The 22,820-nt window shown below is 47.5% G+C and overlaps 1 protein-coding gene across 1 annotated transcript; it reads left to right on the forward strand.

Moving 5' to 3' along the window:
• The first annotated feature begins 8,280 nt into the window (after positions 1 to 8,280).
• On the forward strand, positions 8,281 to 22,482 carry LOC104141725 (somatomedin-B and thrombospondin type-1 domain-containing protein-like). The gene is made up of 5 exons (XM_068912952.1): positions 8,281 to 8,521; positions 13,114 to 13,308; positions 14,217 to 14,295; positions 16,340 to 16,516; positions 21,498 to 22,482. Exons 1-5 carry the CDS (start codon positions 8,281 to 8,283, stop codon positions 21,613 to 21,615), a joined length of 810 nt encoding a protein of 269 aa, XP_068769053.1. The 3' UTR covers positions 21,616 to 22,482.
• Positions 22,483 to 22,820: the final 338 nt, after the last annotated feature.

The following is a 22,820-nucleotide window of genomic DNA, read 5'->3' on the forward strand; positions in this document are numbered from 1 at the left end:
CTGACAATTCAGTAAATAAATAGATGGGCTTTTCTTTAGCTGTGCTGGGTTCATTTATCCTGAGATGTAGAAGGGTACTCCCATAAATCCCAAGCAGGTCCTATACTGCATGGAAGGAGAACAACCATTCTTCACTGTCTCTTTCAGGAAAATCATTGTACAAAAACCTGTACAAAATGTTTCTCTTAGCTTTATTGGTTACAAAAAAGGGAGATGTTAGCTTTTTCATCTTAATCTTATGAATGGCCACCTGTGAAAAATAACCGAAGAGGCCTGGGTTCTAGCGTATGCCAATTTGAAACTGTTTCCTTGTGACTAAAGAAACAGCAAAAGGGTGGCTGGGAGATCCAGATCTTTATGCAGAGAATACATTAGCTAACGTGATTAACTTATGTAGGGCAGGATGATGCAGCGTTGGCTGGCAGGCCTGACCTTGTGGGGTTTGAATAGGTTTCTGGGGTCTCTGATGTGTGCACTTGTTTCTTCTCTAGAGCTGTAATATCTCTCGCACCCCTGCCGATTCCTAATAGGAAGAGAATGAAATGGTCTGTGCTAAAGAAGACAAAAGAAAGATAATTTCATCTAGTTCAGCCACAGGTTCTTAGGATGAAGGAAGACTTTCTGGGAGAAGTCCCTGGCTGCATTATACACGTCCCTTGTTGTCACTGGCATTTAAGGACGGAAGATATCAAAATGCCAGAGACTGTAACAGTGAGAGAGACGCTGAGCTGCAACCTGAGCCAGTGGAGGAAGCAACACTGCTCCTGCCTGCCACTCCTGCAGGATCTCCCAGTGTGGTATAGGCTGGAAGAGGAGCGTTTCTGGGGGAGGATGCAAAGGTGCAAGGGCTGAAGGAGGAGGCCGCTGTCTGTGGAGGCAGTCGGTGAAGACATGGGAGCGGAGCTAATTTGGGAAGAGTCTGCAATGTGAGGCACTGCTTTTGATTTCACGTGGGAGAGGGTCCTGCAGTTTGTGGAAGAGTTAGTGGATTTTAGGCATCCTGTTCCCTCTTCTAGAGACTCTGCCTTGCCATAGGGTTATATGGGGTTTAAAAGATTCCCATTAATGCTTTGTGGAGTGTGGTGTCGCTCACTGCTGTCACCGTGCTAGGGGAAAATTCCATCTTTGACTTGAATGCAAATCTCTTCTGGACTTTTCTTCTGTTCAGGGGAAGGAACTTGGCTTACCTTATTCATAGGGTTGCTTCTCATATCCCGGACTCTCACAAACTGTTCATTTATTTTCTCTTAGGAGAAAAAAAGAAGTAGAAAACAATCCAAACACCAAAAGTACTGTGCTGGCTATTTCCTTTCTTTTTCTTCTGGGAAGCAAAAGATCCAAAGTGAAAACCGCTAAAAGCTTGTTATTAAAGTATTTCTTTCCTATTTTCTAAATAAGACTCTTGGCCCCTTGGAACCTTCTCCAGCTTTCATTAAAGAAAATAGCTTTTTAATGATACTGAGTTTGTTTCCCTTATGCCCTGGGATGAGTCATAGGCCTGCTCTCTGTGGAGAGGCTGTGTGCGATGGGGTCGCAGAGCTGTTGGCAGAGGACAGAAGGAGAAAGCTAAAGCCCCTGTTCTTTATGTCCAAGGCCGCTCCTGAATAAGAGAAGAGGCACTTCTCTACTTCTCTTCTAAACTGACTTCTTCCCATATATCTTACAATGTCTTATAATGCAGCCTTATATGTGAGAGAGGAGAAGGCAGAACAAGCCTATCGTACTTCCCACGTGTTGGCATCTGAGCTGGAGGATCAGCTTTGTTGTGTTGAGGAGGTGAGGCCTGCGTGAAGGGCTAACATCCTTGGGGTTTAAATTCAAGAAGGTGTTTGCTGTTCTAATAAAGTTGCAGCAATCACTCTGCTCTGCCCTGGCGTGGTTTCTTTCTGCGGTACCCTGAGAGTCTGCGTCTTGGGGATGAAACTCAGGAGCTGAAAAGTAACAGATACTTTGGACCGAGTTGATCACGCAGTCAGCTCTGGAGAAGACTATTGCCCTCCGCTAGTGCCCTCTCTATACTCCGTTGTCTGGGAAGCTGATGTGATTCTCCACTTTGCAGCAGGGTGAGTACAGGTTTGCCGCAATGGTAAAGGCGCTGACACTTTTGAAGGTGGGTGTGCAGCAGCAGCTGCTGGCCTCCTGAACACACGCAGAAAAGTCCAGGTCCAACAAGAAGCAATTTTTTTCTGGAGGGAGAGCTTTTTTGGTCCTTGGCTCAGTAGTCCAGTTCAGGTGTACTGACTAAAACTGCCCTCAGTCCTAACGGATCATATTCCCTTTGCCAGATTATAGGACTGTTTGAGTGGGCTTTGTTTGTGGGTAGAGTTCAGGGCTACTCGGTTTCAAGTTCTTCTCTGCTATAGCAAGACACAAAATCTCCAGTCACGTGGACCCATAGTCTGATGTCTTCACATGGCAAATATGACAGCAAAATCTGAGTCTTGCTTGAAATATCAACTCTTATCCCATCTTTCTTCATGCTGAAAACTAGCAAATGTGTACAAGGGGGAATGCTATTCAAAAGTCTTTTCACTTCTGGGATCTCCAAGTACAATGCAAAGGAAAGAATCAAAGTTCAGAGGTTCCCTGCAGATGTATTCTTTGCTTTTACTGGTCTTGATAAAAGAAAAACCCACCTGAGTCTTTTCTCAAATAAGCCTTTTCTAAGACTCAGTACTTAGTCGTCCTCCCTTTCCTGACCCCCCCCAACACTTCTTTAATTACAGCTCTCTGTACAGAGTGCCTGAGATAAGCAGGCGGATGAACGTTTTAAGAAAGCAGAAGCAGGTGTGAAAGTAAATTGGCCAGCTCCTCTGGTTTTTACTTTGATTTTCCCGAGTTTGTCAAAAGAAAAAAAACCTCTTAATTCCTGCATTTAGACATTTTCACATATGAGATTTTTTTCTTTTCTTCTCAGCAAAGCCCTTGTTATCTGCTTTCATGAATTTGTTTTTATCTCGGCCTTAAGTGTAGGAATTTACACTGTGAGCGGTTTGCGTGGGGCAGCAAGACCACTTCTGCAGGAACAATTTCTGTTGCTGTCAAGGGCGACAGCTGACCCAGAGACAGACTGGAGGTGAGCGTGGGTGAGGAACTACGTGTTGGAAACACAGCTACCGCAGGGACTTCACCGCGGCGGAGATGTCGAGGTAGGGACCTGCGGCACCTTTGCCCACCTGAGACCGCTGGCCAGGCAGCCCCATCTGGCAAGGTGATTCTTCAGCCTGCAGGAGAGGTGATTAAGGGAGAAATCAGTGGAGATCTAGAAAATCCTTAGTGACCTAGAGAAGGTAAATGGGGATTGATTGTTCACTGTCTCTTCCAAAAAAAGAACTAAGGACTTAAATTACATTAGCGCTGACGATAGACTGAAAACAATCAGAAAGAGGTACTTTGTGCGCTGTGTAGCATGCCCCGCTGCCAGGAGAGTCTGTGGGTACTAAAGGTTTACATGGGTTCAAATGAGAGGGGATAAAACCTATAAAAGATAAACTGACTGAGGCAGAGGCACCACCTATCAGGGAATCCCTCAGGTGAAATTACCAGAAGGCGTGAGAGCGTTCTGGGGAAACATCAGCCAGTATCAGCCAATATATTCAGCCAACCTTATACTCCTTCCTGGGCATCTGCTATTGGTGACCGTTGGAGAGAGATACTAGGGGACGTGGATCATCGTTCTGACCCCATCCACCTGCTCTTGTGGATGAATAAATGCTCAGCCCTGTCAAAACAGGGCTTGTATCAACAGCAGTCAGCTCAAACACGTTTCTGCTCTCTGCTCCGGTGTGATTACAGCCGCCACGAGAAGGGAATAAGAGGACACTAACTGGCTTGTGCAAAGGACATCACTGACCTGTCTTAGAGAGAGCTATGTGTGCTGAGTTTGCTAGTTGAGAGCTGGGGCAAGGCTGTGACAGGAGCATCCTCAGGGCCTGGGATAGGGCAAAGGGTTGAGATGCTTCTGTTTTCCTACGGGTGGGGTGTGAGGAAGGAGTTAAAAACAACTGAATGAAACAAAACAATAAAACCTTCTCGAAGCAATGGCTGCAGTGGGGTATATCTGCAGAGAGCGCAAATTGTTCTTGCGCAGGTTTCCTGCCTTGCCGAAGCTAGAGGTTTTTTTCCTATCTGCCACCCAGAGGGGAAATCTGGGATGGGAAAACACTCAGCAAAATACAGAACCAGAGAAGTGCCATGAACACAAAAGCCCAGCAGGCTCTTTGGCCTTGGCGTGAGGCCAGCTTGCCCCTATTCTGCCTGACCAGTGAGGCACATGTGTTTGAAAGGGGGAGTTAGTTATGAATAGCTACGAATAGCGTGGGGCTGTTTGGTCTCTCTGGATTCATGCTGGTCCTCTGCTCCTTTACTGCACTTTCTCCCCGGTTCAGGCAGGCAGGGCATAAGAGCAAATGCTGCTACTCAGCCAGAGGCCTGAGTTTGTGCCTGAGAGGGGCGAAAAGAAATACAGAGCTTGCATCTGAATAGAAATATTGTTGAAGATGAAACAGCCTGGTTCAGAGGATGCTGAAGCATCAGTTCGTGAAGGGGGACATCCCCAGAAACAGGGTGATGGGACAGGAAGAAAAGGGTTGTAAAGTTTTTATATAACTACAAGTTGGCAACTTGGCTTCCAAGGGGCGGAGGGGGTAATGAGAGCTAGCACCCAGCTTTGATTTGTACAAACGCTCCCTGTGTTTGGAGTGGTAGAGCCAAGCCCCCATCGTCAGCTTCTCTCCCAAAAGGCCTCAGCCCTTTCTGGGTTTCCCAGTTTTGGAGTTTTGCAGCTTCTCTCAGATTTGTTAGTTGTAGGAAGCTTGATTATTTATCCTGGTATTTCTTCGAAAACAAAGTTGCTGAGGTTTTTCCTGCTTCCCTGCTAGGAAGGAGCAGGGAGAACACAGCTGCTATATGCGATTGGGCCTTCTCTTGTGCTCCTATATAGTCAGCAGGGCATTGCCTGTTTAGGACCCACATGTGCTACATCCCTCACCAGCAAAGCCTGGAAGAGTGAGCTCTTGTGTGCTTCTCAGCTCTGGGAATGAGATAGGAAATGCTGTAGGCCAGCCATCAACAGACCATGGATCAGACTCTTCTGCTGCAAATGATTTTCAAGTTGGTACCAATTCACAGCAGCCAAAGTGCTGGTGGAAAAGTTCACCTTTGCCTTGTTTTGGGCAAGCGTTGTTGCCATTTCTGTTGATGGGTCATGCTCTGTAAAGCTCTTGTGAACTGGTGGTGCTTATTGCTGGCAAAATGGCAAGCAGAGCATTCCTTGCGATAGCCTCTGAGAAGGGTTTGCATGAGCTGGCAGCCAGTTCTCATGTGGCCTTCGCATATCTGTAGAAATCAACTCCAAGAAATCAGATCACTTGGTTGGCTACTTTCCTTTTATGCTTTTACAGACTTGGCTGTCATAGCGGAGAGCAAAATCAGACATTTTAAACCAGGACCAGGCTTTTTTGTCCTGTACGCTGATAGCTCTGAGTTTCCTTCTGGCTGGAACGCATGGGAACCCAGGTCCCACACCGGGGACGTAACGTGCAAGAGTCTGTACGAACACAGGACAAAAAATGCTGCTGCCTAGAGCATTTGCAATACATGTATGAATCAGCAGGTGATAGATGGTTAACAACAAAAGGGTGAACATTCAGGAGTAGCCTCAGGCTGCATAAACATCATCAACTTTTTTTTTTTTATTGTGTCAAAAGACTGTTTTTAAGGAAGAACTGGCATTGGACAGTGTTCTCCATTCCACATATGGGAGGATCTGCCTGTGGTCCAGGCAGGGAGGGGGATTCACTATCCCCGGCACTGTCCCGAGTGAGAATGAGCTTCCCTTTGTGTCTCGGAAGAGATGTCCCATCCGCCAGCATCCTCCTGCCCCTCTGCACTAACGAAGGGGGCAGGGGGCCTCTGGGAACCGGGTCAGCGGCAGCTCCAGCGCAGTGCAACTTAATTAAGAGAGGGAAAATGAGCGAGAGGGAAGGAACCCTGCACGGCCGGCAGGAAAAGCAGCTGTGTTTGAACAAGCAGATAAAGCCGCTTTTCCACCTGCCCTGGTGAGCCGCCTCTTGATGTTCCCCGTAGGCTGGAAGGCGCAATCCCTGCTGCCAAGGCCAGCCCTGCAAGCTGCTCTACTACCCAACTCTCTCTTTGTAACATGAACTAGCTTACGTTTCCTTTCTGCAAAGCACACTTTGGCTGTCTCTAACATTCCTCGTATAGCCAACAGTCCAGCTTTTAGACCCTGCAAACCTCTTGCAAGAAACCACTTGCTGCGCTGGTGTGGTCCTGCATGGCTTGGGTCCCCTTTTCCTTGGCTTCGTTAACATGACTATATTTAAAGCCTGTCAGCAAGCAAAAATCTAGGGCTATGTTGAACCCAGAACAAGGGAGAACCTTTGCTTTCGGACCAGGAATGAGATAACCCACAAACTTCTCTCCCAAAGAGCTTTGGGTCAGGGTGGCTTGAACGTAAAGCCTGATGACATGTCTGGACCCAGATCAGACTTTCCTGCTAGCACAGGGTCTGTCAAAACTGCTGCCTTCATGCAGACACATTGCTTTCTCAAACTAATTTTCATTCACTCAGTTCTGTGTGTCTCAAGTAATACAAGTGTGTTCCTCCTATCCCAAGCAGGGTCGCAGGGAGACTTGGAGTAATGTAGTATTGGGAGCATCAGTGCTGGAGGCAGAAACACTTGGAAATTATCCTCTGTTACTGCCCCTCCGTTCACTGTGCAAGAGCCACCCCGACCTCTGATTTGTGTTGACTAATTAGCTGAGTAATGCAATCTCGTCTCGAATGCTCTTCCTGTTCTAGATCAGGAATGAGCCATGCATCGATTAAATGACGTACTCATGGTTACACAGTGAGTCACTGGCAGAGGCAAGAATTAACACCTGGCATCTTTACATTCCTGCTTGCTCGATCTCACAGCCTCTTATTTTTAGTACTCTTCTTTTTCCTCTCTTGGCCTTTTTGCCTCTTACCTACTGCAGGATTTGTGTGACTTCCAGGGTGACGGTATGTGACTTGTGACCACTGCCAAGAAAATGAGACATCTGTCCTCTACTACAGATATCAACACAAAGAAACTGAAGTTCCTTTTATTTCTTATCTTGTTGGAATATTTTACCGTGTTCTGCCTGATCTGGTGAGATGCCAGGTCTCCTCCACTCCCATGCTTTCCGCATTGCACATGTATTGCTATTTTCTGTTTTTCTAGAAACATCCTTGCCGCAGTCTCGCTGAAGTGGGAACGCTCTGCCCGTACCCACCATCGATACAGTCGCATAATCACTGGCAAAAAATCAGCCGGGGGTTTTTTCTAAATCCCAGTTCAGTCTTCAGCAAGGTATAGCATCTGTTGTGATCAATATTTTAAAGCAAGTCTGTTTGATTAAAAAGTTACAGTAAAGCCTTTAGCTTCCCACTGAATAGCTAAATAATTCACGGGAGTGGCTCTAATCACTTTAAGCTTCTCGCATGTGAGAGTAAGCGGAAAATTCACAGTAATTCTGTAGCGAGGCAGCATAGCCAGCTGGATCATGTTTCTTACAAGCTGCTGTACGCGGAATGAGGTAGTTTCAGGTTTTTAATGGTTTCTGAGGTATGCTGGAGCCAAATCTGGAAAAAATGCTTTCTTTTATCACTCATTTTCTACTGATATTCTTTATGCTAACGTGACAGGTTTGTGCTAGCAGTCAGTGCAGAAAATATACTCTTTTATTTTTTAAAAAAATGAGTATAAATGGAACTATGTGTGTGCATCGTCAGATGCCCCAAAGATGAAGGCAAAGAACCATTACGGTAGTGTCAGGAAAAAGGAGGATATTTGTGTAAAACCCTCAGACGTTTTAACATTTCCAAAGCAGCGCCAGGATAAATAACGTGTCGTAAATCCGCCGTGGCAGCAGCACCGGTGTGGAAGCGGGCAGCCGTCGCGCTGTTCCCCTCCGTACCGCAGCTCAGCCGCTGGCCCAGCACGAGTTTCTTGTCCGGGCCAGAAATGGGGGGTTTGGACGGAGCTTCGGCTGGAAAAACGTTTTAGGGTCGGGAGAAGGGGAAAGCCCAGAGGCGCGGCCGGCTGCGCGGAGCCGCTCGCCGGGCCCCTGCCCGCGCGGCGCCGCCTCCCGCCGCTTGCAGCCGGCAGCGCGGGCGCGGCCGCGGGGTGAAGGTCGGCGGAGGGGCCGCGGGGGGCGGCGCTGCCGGCGGCGCGGCCCCGGGCGCTGCTCGGCACCTGCCGGCGGCGCGGCGCGGCGCGGACGGGCGCGGACATGGCGCGCTGCCGCCGCCGTCGGGCCGCTGCCGCGCTGCTGCTGGCGCTGCTGGCGCTGCTGGCGCGGCCGCTCCGCGCCGCCGCCGGCTGCGCCGCCCGTCGCCTCTGCTGCCCGGGCCGCGACCTGCGCTGCCTCAGCACCGGCTGGCGGCCCGACGGCTCCCACGGCCCCTGCTACTGCGACCAGGCGTGCGCCCGCACCCTCGACTGCTGCCACGACTACGCCCAGGCCTGCCCAGGTGAGCGCAGCCCTTCCCGGCCGCCTCCGCCGCCGTCGGGTGGGGGCTCTGGCCCGGCAGAGCGGGGGGGGGGCCCGCTGCGGCGCCGCTCCCGCGCCCGGGGGTGCTGAGCCCCCCAGGGCCGGGGGGAGGCGCGGGCGGCGGCGCTGCCGCCGGGGGAGCGGGCGCACCGGCGGGCGCCTCCCCGGGACACCCCCGACCAGAGAAATCCCCCGTTTTCCGCGTGGGGACTGCAGGCACCGGGCGGGTAAGCGACTTGTCAAGCTTGGCAGGGCAGGAGTGCGGATCGGGACGTTGCCTCGCTGAGTCAGGAGCGCCGGCTCCGTTTGCCTCTCGGGGACTGAGTTACTACGGATGGGATCAGATCTGCCGCTCGCGTTAGTCCGGGCGTCCCTGCAAAAGGCCCGGACGGCCCCAGCGTTTGCCGCTGTGGCGTTTGGTCCGGCCAGAGCCTTGGCCGCAGCTGCCGCGCAGCTCGGCGCGCGCGTCCCTGGGCAGCGCTGCGTCCCGCGGGGGGCAGGAGCGCTCCCTAAACGGCTCCTGGTAAAGCCTGCACGTGAATTAGGGAGATGAGTTACTTCAGTCAGTGGTACAATCTCATACTTTTTTTTTTTTTGTATAGCCGTGCAAAAGTTTTTAAAGAAAAGTTTTGCTTTAGGCAGACAGGCAGATGTTCTAGTGATTTGATTTAATTCCTTTCAAGAGAGAGCTGGAAAATAGGTGCGAAATAATTTATTTACATCATTTTGGAATGAACTTAACTGTCAGTGAGCGAGGACAGGTTCGCAGCTCTGGAGACTAAGTCTCTTAACTGCAACGTAGATAGCAGCAAGCATAAAAATGACGCGCACGTCATTCATATGGGCAGATCCCATAATCTGCCTCAGCTCTGACCCGAGGCGGCTACCTCCATCCAGATCTGAAACCTTATTCCGTGTCTGAACATGGTTGGGCTTTGGGGTATTCCTTTAGTACGGCTGTGTCTGAATCCTGCTGCTTTGTGAGTTTTCGGGAACTGGGATAGATAGGGACTGCTCGTGTGCAGAAGAGGAATAAGAAAAACGTGTTTGCAGGCAGTTGTTATGCATCATAAGGAAACAGGAAAGGGCCGTTTCTGCTCCGTTTCTGTGCTGGTGGCTTTTGCAGCGCTGAGCCCTTGCGAGAGCCCGGCTCTGCGCTGCCCCGCGCGGGGCGCGCCTGCCGCAGCGCCGTGGCGCGGCTCGCTGCGGGGATAGCAGCGCTCTGGTCGCTGAGGTTTGGTCAGAAAACTGGGTTTGTGCTTTACGAGGTGTTTCTCCGTAATTTCTCGTGATTGGTTTGTGTTGGGTGTTCAGGGATCTGGTTCTATTTCATCGTCTGGATTCGCCTCTTTTTTCCAATAGTTTTCTTTCTCCTACCACGGTAGAGTTACTTTATCAAACTGACTTTAAAGCAAAATATTAAGACGAGGGCATTAATATCTGAAGCCAAATGAAACTGAAAAGAGTAGAAGACTCCCAGTAAATAAGAGGAGAGTTTTAATTCTGGGCAGTTTATGATCCAGTATACAGGCTTTCTCGTGGTGAATTGCTGCATATATGAAATGTCTCAGTTACTTAAATGATTGATATAATTCCTAATCTTTGAATAGGTTTAAAAAAGATGTTTACGGTGTCTTGAGACAAAAAGAAAAGAAATAATTCTTGAAATGTCTTGCTAAACTTTCTAAAAATAAGAACAGTTTCAAATGAGATTAATTTGGTAACGAGGGGTTATTTGTGTTCCAATGGAGAATACAGTGAGGCGTCAAACTCGGGCTTCTCGGGAAGGCTGAGATTCACAACAGTGTTTAGCAGCTTCCCCACAAATCAGCGGTTCCCCACAACCTCAGGCTTTTGAATGCCTGTGTAAATCTGGGTGCATATGTACCTTATTGTAAGGTGCTGAGCATCTTGGCTCTTAACTGATTCGAATAGGCTCCTTTGCATCTTAAAGTTGAGCGGCAGATTAGAAGCAGAGCTGGATTTAGAACTGAGGGATTCCTCATGCCTGAGCTCAGCATCATGGGTCAAATCCTTCCGGCCCGTGTAGTTTGCTTCTTGAGTACTCGCAGGGACTTTAGTGGAAGCTAGCTTGTAAGTGGAACCCTTTTCTTGGTTACGTGGTAGATGCTGTCTCTAAGCTAGTCGCTGTATGCAAGAGGCAGCCAGTGGTTGAACTAGAAATGCAGGCAACCTGGTAAGGCACCTACTTGCTGCTGCAGCTGAAGTGGCTTCATAGATGTTTGATGTCCTGAGAAGTGCTGGTATGGTATGTGTTCATACACTGGCCCTTTTCAGCCCTAACGGGACTGTGACCAAATGGGAATATACAGAAAGCACGAGTAGATTTTTCAGCAGAAAAGACCATTTGGCTTGAGGAACCTAACAGACAGCTAGGACGGCTCAGTAGCTCCTATAGCAATGTGGCACAACGCAGCTTTCTGCTCAGGATGTCCAGTGATGCATGCTGAAAGCTGCCTGAGATAAATTAAAGAGAGGCCACCCAAACATGAGAGAAAAAGGGACGTAACCGAAACAGGGTACACTCCCAGCTTGCCTGGGTCCGTGGGCTCCTATTACTGTTCTTTGTCAGGCAGGGAAGATTGTGAACTGTGAGACACAGTTATTTAGTAAAAGCATGTGAGGCTGCGTGCCCATTGATGCCAGCCGGCTGGGGACAGCTGCTGGGAGGTCGTGCAATGTCCTGCCTGGAGAGAGACGCCAAGGCTCAAATACCGGTGTCCTTTCCTTCTGCTGCGCCAGGCACACAGTAGGATGGTGTGGCTCACAGACAGTCAGCGGAAATGCATGCAGTGAAATGTTTTGGGGAGCTATGTGTGGCAGTTAATCTCTTCTTGTGCTGTAATAATAAATCTGTGGGCTAGTGTCTGCAGCACTGCCTCCGAGGATGCTTTGTGGGAAGAAACGTCTCTGTAATGTAGGGACAGTGAAGCTAAGCGATGCTCTGTAACGTCTCCTGTACCTACCTCTGCTTTCTTATGGCCAGTGGAAGGCTTGTTGCATTCGCTCCATCCTGTTAAAACTCTAAGACTCGATATCTCAAGTTTCTGCTCAGTCCAAATTTTACTTGCTGGATGAAACTGCCACCCAAGTAGATGAGAGGCTCCGGGAGGATAGAACTCACCCTTCTTCTGTCTAAATATTTGCAAAATTAGCACTTACTAGTGGCAGTGGAAAATGTGAGTGCACGCATACTCAGCCCGCTTCTAATACTTCATGTGACTATTATTGAGACCTACCAAATCAACAACATTGACCTGGCGATGGTGGTTCAAATTTCTCCCTGCTTTTTTTCCTAGCAAGGTGTTTACCTGAAATCTAAAATGCTCCTGTGAATAATGCTGAGAACAACTACCATGCTTTGTCCAGTCCTCTTGGCTGCAAAGAAATAGGCAGCGCATAGTGGAAAGTGAGTTGAGTGAATAATCCTGCTAGTGGAAAATCTGAGCAAAATCTGTGATTTCCTCCTGTTGCATTTCTTACATGAATCCAAAGGATGTGGCAAGTTTTTTAGCTCTCCAGATTGACCTGCAAGCGGTGGTCAGTGGTTTTTTTCCCCTGGATATATTGTTCTTGCTGATTAGGCTGCATTGGTTAGTTACAACTGATCAAATACATCAAGTTGCCTTTGAGGTGGACTAGCAGGTGAACACTCTTGTGCATTTCTCTTGAAGGTTTCCTGTGTTATTTTTGATGGGACCCCCCAAAGATGCAATTCTGTGAACCTCGACTAGGGATATATTCGTGGGAAAAGATCACAAAAAGGGATACCTGACATTGGGAGTGATACGCGTGTGTTTCAGACTGAATTGATGAAATCCTGAATGCTAAAGGAAAATATTTCTTCACGTGATTATAGGCCAAAGCTTAGGAGTCAGGTACTGCGGGTACTGAGAGCAAGCAGAGATGCTCAATGATGTGAAGATTTTTGAGGCATTACTTACTGCCAGTTCCCAAAATTCAAAATCATGAGTCAGACCCTCAAAATGTTTTGTGATTGGTTCCAAAATGTGCAAGGTGGAAGCCATTGTATTGTATTTTACTTCCTGAACTCCCTGCTCTCACCTCTAGTGTGCTGTGAGACGATGGAGATTCCCTGGTGCTTGCCATGCGCCATCTGAAAAGAGAAGTTGGTGGGATTTTAGGCCTTATCTACGTTGAAGGTCAACAACACCCTCCTTTCCCCTCAGCTCCTTATCTTTCTCATCTCTTACAGACTCAGTATGAGCTAGTCTGGTTTTAAATCTTTTTTTCAGTGCATCTGGTGCAGGTGACAGTTGGCACTGGAGGCTTGCAGCAGCGTAGCTAGTGGGAGGTGACTGGCCACATGTAGACTAGCTTCGATCATTGGCCCTCCTCGCCAAGTACTCTCCTGGGAAAAGAGCTACTAGGAGATTGGGAACTGCCCAAGAGACCTTTGGGGCAGACTATAGAGGAGTCGTGAAATCAGGAAGGTCGTACTGAGCTGTGTTAGAAAGTGCCTCTTCTGAGAAGGTATATCATTTGTCTGATTTCTGTAACCTTCCGCACTCCTGTTCCTTGCTCTTCCAGTTATCTCCTGCGTCGTATCGCAGTGGAGTGTGTGGAGCGGCTGCGCAGAGCCTTGCAAGACAACGTATCGTGTTCGGAGGCGGCACGTCCTTCAGGAGCCCAGGAACGGCGGAGAGCCGTGCCCTCCTCTGGAGGAGCGGGCTGGCTGCGTGGAGTACTGGAGTCAGCAAGGAGCCGAGTGCAAACAGTCCTTGAGTAAGTCCACTGAAAACGTAAGCCTCTCGGAGATGGGAGAGGGCTCGGGGCCAGCAGGCTCCGTTTATTGTATTTGAAAGGAGCTGTTTTCAGACACCCATGTATTTGCTCTGGGCCTCTCTGGTGTAACTGGGAACTGAACCCTTCACGTAGGGGCTTAGACAGGTCCTTCCTGGACAGTATTTAAGAACGGTGCTTGCCATTTGCTGTAAGCAGGTGTGTTTCAAAAGTGAGATGTTACAGGTAGATAGGTGAGATACTGCTTTTATGAATTTAAATCTCTAGTAATTTTGATGAAGTTGGTAGATTTATACCTGTTTAGAGCTTCTATAAGTGGGTGTTGAGCACTTTTATTTTCATCGTTATGAGTCATCTGTAAAAAGTCACGAAGGAAAAATACCCATTGAAGGCGAAGTATGGCTTCTCCACGCTGAAGGAGAGTGTGAAGCAGGGAAGACCTCCAGCGCGTTTCTGAAGAAAAGATCTGATTTGATTTTGTTCAGTTCAACTTCTCATGTCATACCTTTACTGATTTTTTAGAACAACTGCTTCTAATTTGTGATTTTTGCTGGTATTTCTGGGTCAAAATCTGTCCAGTCTGGAAGTTAACTACAACTGGCTTTTTCAAACCTGTTGAGAATTTGCCTCCTCTCTCTTTTGGGTGAGTCTGATAAGTAGGGTCACTCTGGTCAGGCAAAAAGTTGGAAACAATATAGATTCTCTTTTCAGTGGAATGATTGATAGTCACTGATAATACAAAAATTCAAGGTTAGAATTGTTTTCGTTTTCCTGCTAAAGGTAAAAAGCATGTGACGTTAAAGGCCAGTCTTTACTGTTTTGCAGACTTAAACAGCCTTAGAGCAATATTGTCGCTTAGCCCACGTACTCTTTCTCTTTGTTATGCACAGTCCCAGCATTAATAACAACAGGAGGATTTGGAAAAGCGAGGAAAAAAAGAGCTGCAGTTGATGGCAACGAAAGAGCAGGGTAAGTTGGGGGGTGAGCACAGGGGCACAGTCATACTCCACCTTCATCTTTTTTTCTCTGGTTGCAGTTTTGGGCCCAGCTTTCTGCCGAGTGGAATCAGCTTTTCCCAGCAGAGCGAGGGCCCTTCCCTAGGGCAGGGAGCCGTTCTCCCCTCCGTGATGGCAGCATCTACAGCGGGTCTAGGGCCTGTCTTGATTTAAAGCCAGTACAAGATGGAAAATCACATCCTAGTTCATGACATCACTGCTGAAGGATCATTTACTGACTGAAACTTGTAACATCAGCCTTACAGGGCCCTTGATCCCTACTAGTTGCCAGGAGAGGGAAGAGTATATTCCTAACCCAGGGTTTCTTTTCCATCTAGACCTTTCATTTTGATCCTTGTTTGCCCTTTAGGCTTGGCTTTAAGCTCTGTACTGAAGACAGACGTTATGGGTTAGAAACATGCTATCCTTGGCCTCAGAGCGTTAATGCTGAGTCCCAGGAAGTGTGCTGGGAACTGTAGTGCTGAGAGATGGTGCCTCAGTATTAGAAGTGGAACCAGGTGCAGTTTGCACACTTCTGTGTAAATCGGGTGAATTCTCAGCTGGCAGAGTTTGCTCTCTTGTTGCATGGGAAGTTCCTTGTACTGGGCGATTTGATTGCCTCAAGTGCTTGGGAGGGATCCATCTGCTGCTCGTGGCTATAAGACTGCCCATTTTTCCCCCATAGCACTGTTGTACAGTGCAGGTACAGGCCGGGTTGTGGGGAAGGCTCTCTTTTGCATTTTGCTGTTGAGACACAGCTGCGTGTGTATGTCTTCAGGCTACTGCCTCAAAGGTAATGAAGGAGCTGGTGTCAGCCTTCCTGGTCGTCTTTTTGCCAGTTGGGGTCATTGCTTGCAGTGACACAGTGCTGGCGTGAAAGGTGGTCTCCTACCCTCTAACTCCCTCTTAAACAGCTTTGCAGGCTAGTTATTCTCTAGGGAGAAACTTCTTGCAGTCCTTGGGAGGTTTTTCCTTTTCTTGTTGAGAGCTGTCATTCCTGGAAATGCCACGTGGAGTTTCTCAGAGCCTCTCCTGTGGCATGAAGCAGCCAGGCACTTGTTGATTTATTTCCCCGCGTGATCTTGCACATGTAAGTATTTCCATAGCGTGTGGGTGCATCTATCCCCCTCACTTAAGTGTCTGAAGGGAAGAGCATCAGTTCACCCTGAGCCTCCGTTGGGCTCCTGAATAGTTGAGCCTTCTTTCTGTAAAATCCAAAAGCATAAGCATGACTCCATGGCACGCACATTTATTCCTTCTCCCTTTCTGTCCGATAAGGTAAGATAAGGAAGCAAACTGCTCACACAATTCAATGTGCTACTGGAAGGTGTTTGGAAATCCCTGTGATGACTGATATGTAGCCAGTCTAGACTAGATTCCAACTCTTTGCTGTGTTTACAGACAGTTACTGTATTTCCTTGGTTTTCCCCTCTAAACAAAGCTAGTTCTCTCGGGCTTTCCTTTCAGCTTTGGTTAAAAGCAGAGCAGAGCAGTCTGAGCAGGGCAGAAGTATCAATCTGGTAGTCCTCCCACCAAAACGTGACAACTTCACTGTGTCTCCCAGGAGGGAGAAGATCACCAGAAAAACTTTTACAGACCAAATCTTAGCTCTTGTCAAATATTACTCCATGAAACCGTTATAAATAATTGAGAGTAGATGATGGGGAAAGTGTGGTTCTGCAAATAGATACCAGATTTGGAATCCAAAGACTCAGTTCTGTTTTTTTTGGCTTTAGTCAAACGCTTGACCTATCTGTGCCTCTATATCCCCATTTGTAAAAGACATACCAATAGACCTGGCTGTTCTTTGATATGTGCGTTTGGAAACACCAGCAGAGTAGCTTTACACTGCATTTAGCCTTGTCAGAATGCAGGCATGCCATACATTTTGTTTCATGTGTTTTTTTTCTTCTTTTAATTGATAGTGTGTGATCACCCAATTTAATCTAGCTCTCCCTGTCCTGCGGAGGGCTGTAAACTGATTATTGAACTAACCCTGTCTGTTATGTTGGTTGCAGATACTGTGTTGAATTCCAGCTCGTGGCCATCACGCAGGGCTGCTTGCACAGTCACCACTCGTACACTCACTGGATGCGGTACCTCCGGGAGGGCCACACGGTCTGTGTGGAGTGTCAGCACCCAGCGTTGGATTCCAGGAGTCTACATTGCTATGGGGATGGCCGCGGGAGCCAAAAGTAAGAGACTGGGGTTCTGCCTCCTTTAGCGTAGTTGTTCCCGTATTGAATTTTTACGTTCCTCCCCCTTGATCTGCTTAGAGAGATCTGTCCCAATTTCATAATGTACTGCACTCAGCCAGCACTTTACCCCTTTAGAGTATTTACATGTATTGGACTCAATCCTTGCTGGATACCACCAGCTAGGCTGGAAATACTCTAATCACTTCCCTGCAGAGATGAAATGATCTGGTGAAGCTCGCATAGTAAACCAGTGGCAGAGCCAGAATTGGAGTGCGGGAGTGCCTGCGCTTAGAGGGCTAAATCTCACTGTCTTTTCATTTTAAGTGGCACAGTTGTGTTTTTTCTGTTTTTAAGACATTCTAGCCATGTCTGTAAGGTTAACAGGCCTGTCAGATGGGAAATTAAACCAAATCTATTGGTGATTTTTGAGCACTGTTAGTTTAATTGGAGTGGCTTCATCTTGATCTGGACTTTGTTCTGCAAATGACCTTTTATGGGTATTTCTGGAGAGTGGCATCTGACTCAGGGACATGGGTTAGTGCTGGCTCTGAGGCTGGACGGAAGTGCTGCTAAGTTTTTGCACTTTCAGCATACTTTCTCTGGAAAGCTCAAGAAGTTTTGGGACAATTGATGAGGACCACACAGGTTGTACAGATGAGTAGACTCCAGCAAAGATGAAGGGAATGGCTTGTTCTGAGCTGTGAAACGCATCTGTGGCAGAGCCACCAACAGAGCAGAGGGGTCCCGACTCCAAAGCTTCTGCTGTGGTCATCGGAGGCACAGCTTTTCCAGTTCTTTTATCCTGATACTCTTGGAATTTAACCCTGTTTTTAGTTTATTAAAGCATCCCATGGAACTGCGTTGCAGCCTTGCCTGAGAAATCATTGCCTATCAGTGCTGGACAGGGGTATTTTTTTAATTTATATAAATGTTGAAATAAACAAATTTATTTGAATTAATAACTCTATACGAGGTTTACTAGACCTTAAACACACAATATATTACACTACCCGTAATGGCCTTTTTAGGCAGGGTTTGTCTCAGGCTTTTAATAAGAGGAAATCATGTTAAAGTCTTTTTTTCCCCTGCCTCAGCTTCAGAATCACACAGCTTGTTATGTATAAAGGTTCCAAAAGGTTTTCAGATAAAGAGGAAAAAATCGAACTGGTGTGGCCAGACTAAGCTCTTACCTGCATTCAATATGTAAATGATTATAAAAGCTTACGGTAACATTGTTTACTAAAACCCTGGAGCCAGACAGGAACATCAGATTAGGTGAAATAAAAATATCTACAAGAATCGATTTCCTAAGAGGGCTGCAAAAAGAGGGGCTCTGTTTTCATTTGCCTGGTTATCTGGTGAACTACGCACCGTACATGGAACGGAAGCACTGAGAAAATCTCATTGTGTCTCCTCGGAACAATGAATCTGATCCATGCTGGCAGGCTGAAGGGGTAGCGTTAATAGAGTTGGGGTGGACGGGGACTGTGGGATTGTGACTACTGACTTCAGTAATCGTGGACTCAGTCCACGTCTCAGCAGCTGTCTTGACTCCATCCTGGTTGAGCAGAGCCTAGAAGTCTTTTCCAAAGACTTGTTGTAGGGTGGTGCATGTGAGAAAAATTGGTAGGTCCATTTCTTTACAGGTATGTGAGAACCAATGGGGAAACCAACCTTTAACACAGTGAGCTTTTACTCCTCTAGTGTTACAGCCTGTACTATCAAATAAAGTCATGTCTACATGGCGTTTTGTAGGCAAAGGTGAGCTGTGTATGCATGTGTGCTCACTCGTGTTCGTTACCAGCATAGTAAAGTGGGCTTGGAGGACAAGCAGAGCTGGCCTGGACTGTCCTGAGGAGTGGACAAAGCTCAGATCTGCAAAAGCTCAGATCTGCAAAAGCTCACCTCTAAGATGCACTTTATGCCTCCTTGAAATATCAGTGCTGGGCAGTTTTGTCAGAGCTGAAAGGGTGACTGGCAGGTGGAGCGTGAATGCTGTTGCTGGTCTGCAGCTTCCTCATCAAAACTGCATTTGCGTGTGAGGCGTACACTGTGTTGTAGGTAACCCCCACCTATCTTGTAGAAACCTCCAGGGCTTAGTCGTGTGTTCTGCATCACTGTATAACCTTGCAATGGTGGATCAAGGAGGCAGTTACTTGGGGCTGAGCACCTTGCGTGTTTTACGTGATATAAATATCCCAAGTGCCAAGTATAATAAGGTATAATAATTAATCTAGGTATTCTTTACATGGACAGAGCTGCCTCCTAATTTTTTTCCAGAAATAGTACACTTTTGCCAGGTTGCATAGAGGAGAAAACTGCCCTCCATGATCTTGGAGAAGAGACTGGCCTTTTGGTGGGGATAGCTGTTGAGTGGGATGAGGGAAAAGTCTATGCAAAGGTTTCTCCCTTCTGTTAGAGCAAGGGGGCATATGTGAGCATGCAGTGTTGTGAGGGAGCAGTGCTGTGAGGAGGTTATGTGGTGAGCTCCTCATATTGGGTCTTGCTGGCCAGGTGTGAAGGCCATAAATGTGATGCTTGTGAGGAAGAGCGGAAGGAGAGCGTAGGGCAACTGCTGCCCCGAGAAGGTGAATGTTGGAAGCATGAGAGGCTGATGTCAAATTTTAGCCTTTGTAATGCTGCTGGCCGCCCTGCCAGGGAGACGTGGACGGTTTGCTGGTAATCTCAGGCCAACGGTTGTGCAGGCTGACCCGTGCCACCGCTCACTGGCTCAGCTCGTGCTGGCACCGGTGGGGGCGTCCTGCTGGGCGAGTGAGCACAGCTGCTGCCGCTGGCGCACCCACGCCGTGCCCGCGCTCTGCTTCTCGAGCTGTCGGTTTGGCAGCCTGTGCCAGCAGTTAGTTCCCTGACTTCTAAGAGTGACTCTCAGGAAGGAAAACATCTGACAGAGTTTATTTTAAACTCAGCAATGCTGTTATATTTTGATGAGTGTTTCCTAATTATCTTCTTGTGTCTAAGTGGAGTCTGGTTTATAAATGCTTCAAGTTTAAGAGAGACTCGTGTTATCTGTGCCTTCCACCAGTCTCCCACTCTGTAGAAGAAACTAGTTTGTTTTAACCCTTTTGGGGAAACCTCATGAGCTTGCATTCATTTCACAAAGTGCTTGATTTGTGGACAGATCTGTGGCCATCAGGTGAGGACAGCTGGAATAATCCGATTGCTTTGGTTGGCTTCTTCCTTCTAGAAGGCGGTGAGACAGGCAGGGCAGAGTACTGAGCCAGAAAATCGATCTGTTAATTTTGGATCATCTTCTGAAAGATCTGCAAACAAAGCACAGGGCAGCAAACTTGACATCTGTGAAATTGTTGCTGAGCCTGTGTCTAGGAGGATCAGCTGCTCTTCATCATCTGGAGCAAGATGGGACAGATCTAGCATATAAATGCCCAGACTGCAAAAGTTGGTCTATGCTGATGGAGGTGGGGGGAGAACAAAGTCAGTACTTGCTTCTCCCACCAGCAGGACTGCTTTTGGCACGTTTACCTTATGTTTAAGGAATAGAGTCTTTTAAAGGTAAAGTTGCAGCCCAGAGTTACGCAGAGTGCGGGACTGCTCTGTGCGTGCAGCCTGCTTTATCTGGGATCTTCATTCTCCCTGTGCGGATTCTGGTATTTTGAATGACCCTAAGGCAGAAGAAAAATACAGTGAGCTTTTTTCCAACCGTGTGTGATGCATAAAACCCTGCTCTGGAGCATGGCATCTCATTAAACCGAGGGCAGGGTTATCTTTGTGGAGCCACAGCAGTAATTCCGGTTTCCACAGAACTATAAAGCAAGTAGGAGTTAAGGATGTATTGGGCTATTCTATGAGCAGCTCTCTGCACAGGGCAAGAGCTGATCAAATCGTGGTTTCTGTGCTTCTCTGTAGGTCATGGCTGAGGCGAGCTGACATGAGGAATTCCCTTGAACCATTGAATGCTAAAATCTGGGAAGGGGTACGCTATGTGTGTCTTGTTCCTTATGCTCCATCTGCATATGGAGACAGGTCTTATAGGTTTTATAGGTCTTTTGTTCAAGCCCAGGTCCATGTGCTTATGAGGCAGTGAGTATCTGTGTAATGAAGAGGGTGCTGCTATTGCCTGCAGCAGAATTTCAGCCTCTGTACCTATTAGGCCAGCGCTTCTTTTGCAGCTGCTGATTGTGGAAAACAGCCTGTGGATCTTTAGCTTGGTTGTTTTAATAGGACATTTCTCTGTTCAGTTCTGGTCAAGGTATTCATGGATTGCCTTGGAGCAAAGGGGTTAGAAATAATGCTCATGTTTTTTATCTTGCCTCCCACCTGACAGACCCATCAATAGCCTTGTTCCAGCACACAAAGATCTAGTACCTCCAGCCAGTTGCAATCCAGAAATGCATGGCTCTTAGCAAGGCTGGAAGGCTTGGGCAAGTGTTCCACTAATGTGCTTACATAGAAGCACTCATGTGTCCTCACACCTGCTCCCACATGGGCTGTGTATGGCATGTTGGGTGCTTACTCCTCAGCATCTGGATGTCTATGGATGGCAGTAGAGCTCTACTAGCCGAGAGGAAGCATGATGCCATAAATAAAAATGGAGAAAGAGGGATTTTTGCCCACTTTGCAACCTGTCAAATGCTTCAATACGAGTTACGGCGATGTGGGAGTGTTTTGTGAGTTGCTTCATGCAATGATGGGTACCTTGCGGGACTGTTTCTGTGAGTCTTCTTGGACTTGGCATCTGCAATATATGCTGCTTCTTCTAGTTCTTCCAGTGCAGTGTTCTTCAGAGGACTAATTGTGGCTTCACTTCACAGTATTATAATCCTTGTGGGGTTACTGCAGTTGGTGGTTCTTCCCAGAAGTAGAAAGGCAGAATTGGGGCCATTGAGTGATAGCAAACTAAATGCGATTTACTGGGTGACTTAAGCCCTAGTTGTATAAGGGACTTGCTGCAGCAGGAGTGCAGTGCATTAACCTTCTCCCGTTTCTGATTGCATTTCAGGAATCAGCTGCTGCACTGGCAGGCTGTGGGGAACCCGCAGTGCAGGGGAACCTGGAAGAGAATTCGCCAGCTGGACACTTGCTCCTGTCCCTCTGTTCACAGCTTCCTGTTCATCTAAATTCTCCTGATGGTCCCAGCAAAAGAGCAGCGTGACGGCTTGTCTGGCACAAACGTGCAGCAGCAGCAGTGACCACAACCAAACCGGTGACTTCTCTGGGTCAAAGGTTGAGCTGTTTGCTTCCAAGAGGTTGCTGTCTGCCCTGGGCTGTTCTGACTCCTTCCTGTCCATCTGTACTCCTCAGTTTTCAAAGTAATCAGGCTGACTGTGAAGCATCCATCCCCTTCTCTCAGCACATCCATCCTTGCTGCCTCTTCTGCCTGGGAAAGGCCTTTCTGACCCTGATGACTTTCAAATTCACCCTTCCTTGAGAGGAGCAAGAATTTACCAAATAAGAAAGCGGACAGAAAAAAAGCCAGTATAAACCCATGATTAATTATTATTTCCCAAAGTCTCACTGAATAATCAGCAAATTCATGCAAAATGAATTAACTCAAGTGCCTCATTTACGTGGCAATAGCACTTCTTTGTGGCTGCTTCTTGCTTGTGTTTATATATCTTTTCCTTGTATTTTCACCCTCCCTGGTCTCATCATTTCATATTGGTCCTCAGTCTCATAAATGGTTGATAGTGCCCTGTTGAGGTAATGGCAAAACTTAGAAACAAGCCTATTCAAACCTGAGAACAGAAGGTACCAGGGATGATTGTGTCCTTGGATTTCAGGTTTCAAGAAACATCTCTAAATTTCCTCAAAGTGCCTTGCTGTCCTGGGGCTCTAAATAGCAAGTCATTCTGGCTGCACCAGGAGGGGAGCTAACTGTAGCCGTGTATTTCCTCCTGGAAAATATTTGGAATATTTTCTTTATTTTCTGCTGATTTATATTCGTGTTTTTCTATAAACGAAAATAAAAGAGACTAGAGATGTTCTCCCAGTGTGTATCTACGTGATTAATTTGTGCAGTGCCATCTCTTCAGCTCCTGAACCTGCCTTATTTGTTCCAGCCAATCTTGCTGTCAGCTCTTCTGCTACCACAGACAGGACTGGGGAAGGCGTTGCTGCTGTCAAGTTCCAGACCACTCCGAATTTCCTGAAGGTAGTTGAATCCTGCAACCTACTAGTATGCAGAAGTGGATGTGATACTTCTTATAATATGTGCAGTGCTCTAAATCTACTTAAGGCAAATTACAACCTGAAGGCCAAGCACAGAAAGGACTTACAAGGGAGTGGTGCAATGGCAAACGTTTTAGGTAACTGAATTTGTTAC

The sequence above is a fragment of the Struthio camelus genome, chromosome 18 (genome assembly GCF_040807025.1).
Source record: "Struthio camelus isolate bStrCam1 chromosome 18, bStrCam1.hap1, whole genome shotgun sequence".
NCBI classification, from domain to species: domain Eukaryota; kingdom Metazoa; phylum Chordata; class Aves; order Struthioniformes; family Struthionidae; genus Struthio; species Struthio camelus.

Bases quoted from the DNA above. Each gene is read 5' to 3' on its own strand.
- LOC104141725 (XM_068912952.1), top strand. From the start codon at position 8,281: ATGGCGCGCTGCCGCCGCCGTCGGGCCGCTGCCGCGCTGCTGCTGGCG. The intron at 8,522-13,113 runs GTGAGCGCAGCC...TTGCTCTTCCAG, and splicing joins CTACGCCCAGGCCTGCCCAG to TTATCTCCTGCGTCGTATCG. The intron at 16,517-21,497 runs GTAAGAGACTGG...ATTGCATTTCAG, and splicing joins GATGGCCGCGGGAGCCAAAA to GAATCAGCTGCTGCACTGGC.